Source organism: Silene latifolia, chromosome X (genome assembly GCF_048544455.1).
Source record: "Silene latifolia isolate original U9 population chromosome X, ASM4854445v1, whole genome shotgun sequence".
In the NCBI taxonomy this organism is placed as follows: domain Eukaryota; kingdom Viridiplantae; phylum Streptophyta; class Magnoliopsida; order Caryophyllales; family Caryophyllaceae; genus Silene; species Silene latifolia.
This window is the reverse complement of record NC_133537.1, coordinates 147973993-147979317: the sequence shown is the minus strand read 5'-3', so window position 1 is coordinate 147979317 and position 5325 is coordinate 147973993. Positions and strand designations below refer to the sequence as shown.

The following is a 5325-nucleotide window of genomic DNA, read 5'->3' as shown; positions in this document are numbered from 1 at the left end:
TCACTTCTCCTTCTTGACAATAGAGGCCTTCTTAGTTGTAGAGCTTGCATCAATTGTTTGAGAGTCATCATTAAATGGCAGAACCCTTTTGAGAGGAGTTATTGTTTTTGGGCTGTTATCTTCTGCATGAGACTCGTCCTCCTCGCATTCCTGCCAAATATATCACGTGTTATTACTCAAAATTTACCCATAACATTTGTGAATTAGAAATTTGTAAATTCTAACCTTCGAGCTTTGGCCTTGGATCATGGGTGTATGCCTTGATTTAAATGAATTCATCTCCGCCTAAGAGTAACAAAAAAAAACGCTTAATAATTAACTATTTTTTTCGTATGATTAAAAGAGGTTAAACTTAATTGTAAATGTAAAAATACCTTGAAAATTTGTGTATATCTTTGAAGCCATTTGTCGGCCATCTCAAATATAGTCGGTCATAGTAACAATAGTATAATTCGTAAGACCTTTGATCACATTGTACTTGTGATCTATGTGTACTTTGAACAAAAAGGACCTGTCGAGAAAAACTTCGAGGTCCCTCGGAATGTCATTTGGATCACAACCATCCTATGAAAACATGAGAAATCAATTAGTAAAAGAAATATATTGGTAGATAGTATAGTATTCAAAAGTTAAGCCCAAATAAATACTTACCTTTTCATTTTTTGAGAGTAGCTCAGAAGCAGATTTGGTGACGAATTGACTCACTTGATTATCGAACGCCACAAAGTCCACCAAATCATCTGAGGGGTCTGAGACCTGGAATTTGACCTGGAATCTGAATAAAAAAATATAGATATAGTTTAGTTTCACATATGAATATGGAAAGAATACATCTATTAATAAATTAATAAAGGGAGATTAAAAAGTTTTGTAAGTTCGACCTAGGCACTCTCGATGTAAATCCAGTAATACGACCGTCACAATTATCTTTGTTACAAATCCATCTCCCATTTTCGTTTTTGGTTGCCCTTGTCCAACACAATTTACAACTGTCGTAGTACCACCCGAACGTGCAGTCGAGGTCTACGATTTTTGCAAATGTGTAGTAATAACCTTCCTGCAATTAAAAAATTAATTAAATTGATAAATTCATAGTTGTACGAATATAACAAATTATTTATAGTTCACGAAGAAATTCTTAGCAAATGAAGCACCTATCAATAGTATACCTTCTCGTTTTCCTTAATGTCACTTATGGATTTTATACTTTCCAATGTCATATCATCTTTGTCGTCGTCGTCAGAAATCTCAATTATTTGAAGAGAGTTACTTGCTGAAGGAGTGGCAAGACTAATGAAATAAAATAAGTTAGAGATGGCATAATCTTATAAAAAATATAGATAATAAAATTGTCAAATAACAGGAAGAAAATATACGTTGGCTGAAATTCTGTCACTTCAGGTATATCGGGGTTGACGTTAAAAACCGTTGCATTAAAAGTGGTCTGGATCCGCCATGTACCTAGAATATTTTAAAAAAATGGCAAATGGAAAAGTCTTAATTTATTTTAATATATATATATATATATATATATATATATATATATATATATATATATATATATATATATAACGATTATATGACGTATTATATAGTACCTTCATATTTTTTTTGTTTGCGCACATTGGATGACAATCACTTTTGATTGCTCTGGGTTTGGAAGCTTGGATATGAGTGCTGGTACTTGATCCGTGAATGTTCCCCACAATGTGCACGAAAGTTGGTTTCCCCTAAAATAAAAGCCAAAATAATTTAGTTAAATAATAGATAATTTATGAAGCACTCATATTTTCCAAAAGATAGAGTACTGATGAACTTACTCATAGTCTTCTAGCTTAATTGTGCGACAGAGATGCTTATTTGGAGTTTCTGTAATGGGACCTATTTCATATAGTTTCCCTATTACATCTGGAAATTGCAAAATTGGAATTAATATAAATAAGTAGGTTTTTCAATGAAATCTAAATAAAGTAATAATATCTTACAATTGAAGATTCATACCTATATATTGCGTCCCGGGAATTATACCATCCAATATATCATTGAATCTTGCAAAACGATATATGCTAGTAGGTATTGTTGGATCCTGAGTGGGTTGGACTCTTGTCGAAAACTCAAATTTTAAACGCAAAGGGTGAGGGGTTGCCTTATCTAGGCCTGTGTTGTTGTCTACGGTTAAGTTGCGAATAGTATAAACTTCACCGACAGTAAGCTTTGGTCCAAAGTGGGACATTAATCGCTTACGTATTGTTGCTTGGATACAGTCATTCTAGTTAAAGGAAAAATAATAATAGAAATATTAGTAATAAGGAAAAATCAAAGGGCTTACTGTTACAAAGTAACGAACAAAAAAATCTGAATGCAAAAATATATATAGGCAACAATAATACGTACTTTTGAATCCACAAACAATAATTCAATTGCTTCAATTGCGTCCACGGGTTTCTTCTTATCGTCGTTATTGTATTTGTTGGCTAAATTGTTTTTGTTGGATAATTCTGGTCTTGACCACTTGTGAGCAACTCTTACGTTAATCTGAGAGGCTCTAACTCCGTATTTGAGATCGCTAATGGTAAGAAAATTTGTCATAGCCATATTTGCAATGGAGATTAAGTTGTTGAGAAATTAAAGAGTTTTTATTTTTTTTGGGTGTTTCACAGGTATTTTTTTTTTGGGTGTTTGACGTTTCACAGGTTATGTTGATCCAGGTTTGAAAGACAATTTATAGGAGAAATTATAAGAACAAAAAAAGAGGTGAATGGCTTTTGATATTTTCGAAAAACCTTGAAAAAAATAAACTTCATTATGGCAGCAAGGCTTGATGGCGTGATTACAGATTGATTTTTTTTTTTTTTTTTTTGTTATAATTTATTGGCTGAAATTAGGGGTAATGATGTATCTTAAATAGCATTTTCAATTGATTGTAATTTGAATAGGATAATGGTTGTAATTTAATTAGGTTTATTGGTATTAGGATTTTATTTTCTCAAAAAGTAATCCAGGGAATCAAATAGAAGATCAAAAAATGAGGTGAATGGCTTTTGATATTTTCGAAAAACCTTGAAAAAGATAAACTTCATTATGGCAGATAATAGGTGCGTGATTACAGATAGTTTATTTTTTTTTTTATTTTTTTTTTTTTTTTTTAAATTTATTGACTGAGGTGGAGACCTCAATGAAAGGTGATTGGTTAAAACAAAGATGTTTTGGTGAGATGCAATGTGAGGCCTCCAAAACACTCATTCTTGCACCACATTGCGCCACATCAGCGGTTTTACCTAATTCTTTTTTATATATATAGAATAGATAATGTTGATGGAGATTAATTGTAAGACGGAAAAGAAAAAATGGCAAGACGGAGGTGATAGGCGCGTGGAGTATATGGTCTAGAGAAAAGGGGAGTTCTTATCTAAGGGAGGTAATATGCACATAATAATAAAAAGGGAAATACTCCCTCCCATTCAAAATAAACTTCCCTATTTCCTTTTCCGTCTATTCACAATAACCTCCCTATTTCCTTTTTTGGTAAGTGTTTGTGTGGTCCAAATTTAATTGTATGGTGGGGTAGTGTATTTGTGTGGTTGAAATTTAATTATATGGTGGGGTAGTGTGTTTGCTTAATATTTGTGCCAAAATGAAATGGGAGGTTTATTGTGAATGAGAGGGAGTAATAAAATAAAAGGAACCTTCCTAGGTATTTCCTAACTACTACAACCAAAACGATAAATACCCATCTTCCTACCATTTTTATTTCTATTGCTCTACAAAACCTCCAGATAAACTAAGAGAGAATTTGAGAGAAGGAAAGAAGACTAGATAAGGGTTTGTTTATCCGTCTAAATATCAAAAGGTAAGAATTTTATAAAAAGGTCTTACAATTAGTTGTTCATGTTTATGTCAATGACCATAGCCTTGACTTGACCGTGACCCGTTGACCGAGACTTGACCTGACACCTCTGACTGCCGTTGACTAGGGCCATGGGGTCTGACCACGACATTGACCTCCATGGGCTGGTGATGGTTGGGCGAGACCGTGGGTGAAGTTAGCCGTGTGTTTGGGTAATGGGATTTTATGGGTAATTTTCAAATTGTTGGTATTATAAGATTGGTAGTAATTGCTTGATTAATTGTATATTTAGGTGAAGGATTCCAGGAGAAACAATTATAACTGCTTGTTTGATAATTGGAGATCTTTGCTAAAAGGTAGGGAACTACTCAACTAGTGTTTATTAAATTGAAAGTTTTGATAATTGGCTTGTTTACATGAAATTGACTTGAACATGAAGAGACTACTTGATTTATGTTTGTCTTATGAGTAAAGTTGCTAAATTTAATATCTTGTGTAAAGTTGATTATATCTTTGGTTAGAGACAATTGAAAACTGAATTATTATATTCATCTGTTATTATTCTGTGATGTTTAATGGGAAAATTACTATTGACATGAGAAGAGGTATTGGTAGGCCAGGCACGGGGTGTTGAAGGTCTGTGGTCCTGATATTACATGAGAGGCCAGGCACGGTGGTGGCTGGATATTTGGCTGTGGTCCTTAAGGCCCATGGACGTGTGGTGCGTGAGGTAGTGTTATATATGAGCATATGGGGTGTGTTAGGCGTATGGTTGCTTGGCTGTGCATGGCCTTGATGGAGACGAGAAATTATTGTGTTGTTTGCTTATGCTCATTGCAGGATTACTTAATACTTTTACCTTGTTGTTTAGTTTTCTACTCGGCCATTGGTTGACGTGTGTTTGTGTCTTGTCAAAATAAAGTTGATGCATGCTTTAATCGATGGCATCCTTTGTCAATCCATTTAATATTTAAGGTTAAATGAGGAGGAGATTGAAAGAACTGGTATTTCTAATGCTCGATGATTGGCGTCGGGTCCTTGGGGCGCGTGACAAAGGAGCTCGAGTCTAGCTTTCACTTAGACAGTTTAAACATTAGTTATTTTTCAGACTTTAATTCTATTCAGCTGCATTGTAACTTTTAAGTTTAATTATTCTTTGGGAAGTATTGTAATAACCATTTGAGGTAACATTAATTATTTATCTTCAAGTACTTGGTTTGTTTATCTTTGTTATATTCACTATCTCGGTCATCTGAGATGGTAACAGTCTCTTTTATCTGAGAATGCCTTATTAAAGGCTTTTGGATAAACGGGGTGTTACAACATATAAAACAACCGATCAAATATCCATTGATCAAAACATCATAATATTACATTATTAAATGAACAGTCAAGTTTTCTTTGATCAAAATAACATTACCCATAAATATTCCATTACAAGTTCCTCTCACATTAATATCCAATGTTAGATTTAACCA

At 33.5% G+C, this 5325-nt stretch overlaps 1 protein-coding gene and 1 long non-coding RNA gene across 2 annotated transcripts; one reads left to right on the top strand and one right to left on the bottom strand.

Annotated features, from left to right (window-relative positions):
- On the bottom strand, nt 1–2595 carry LOC141618526 (uncharacterized). The gene is made up of 11 exons (XM_074435632.1): nt 2395–2595; nt 2029–2269; nt 1821–1908; nt 1624–1730; nt 1377–1461; nt 1170–1290; nt 1005–1057; nt 652–775; nt 496–564; nt 226–285; nt 1–150 (listed from the first exon to the last, which is right to left on the bottom strand). The coding sequence occupies exons 1-11, from the start codon at nt 2593–2595 to the stop codon at nt 1–3; spliced, it is 1299 nt and encodes a 432-aa protein (XP_074291733.1).
- Nucleotides 2596–3348: 753 nt separating this feature from the next.
- On the top strand, nt 3349–5071 carry LOC141623666 (uncharacterized). Its single transcript, XR_012533503.1, has 2 exons — nt 3349–3850; nt 4140–5071. It is a non-coding gene; the product is annotated as an uncharacterized LOC141623666 (long non-coding RNA).
- The last annotated feature ends 254 nt before the right edge of the window (nt 5072–5325 follow it).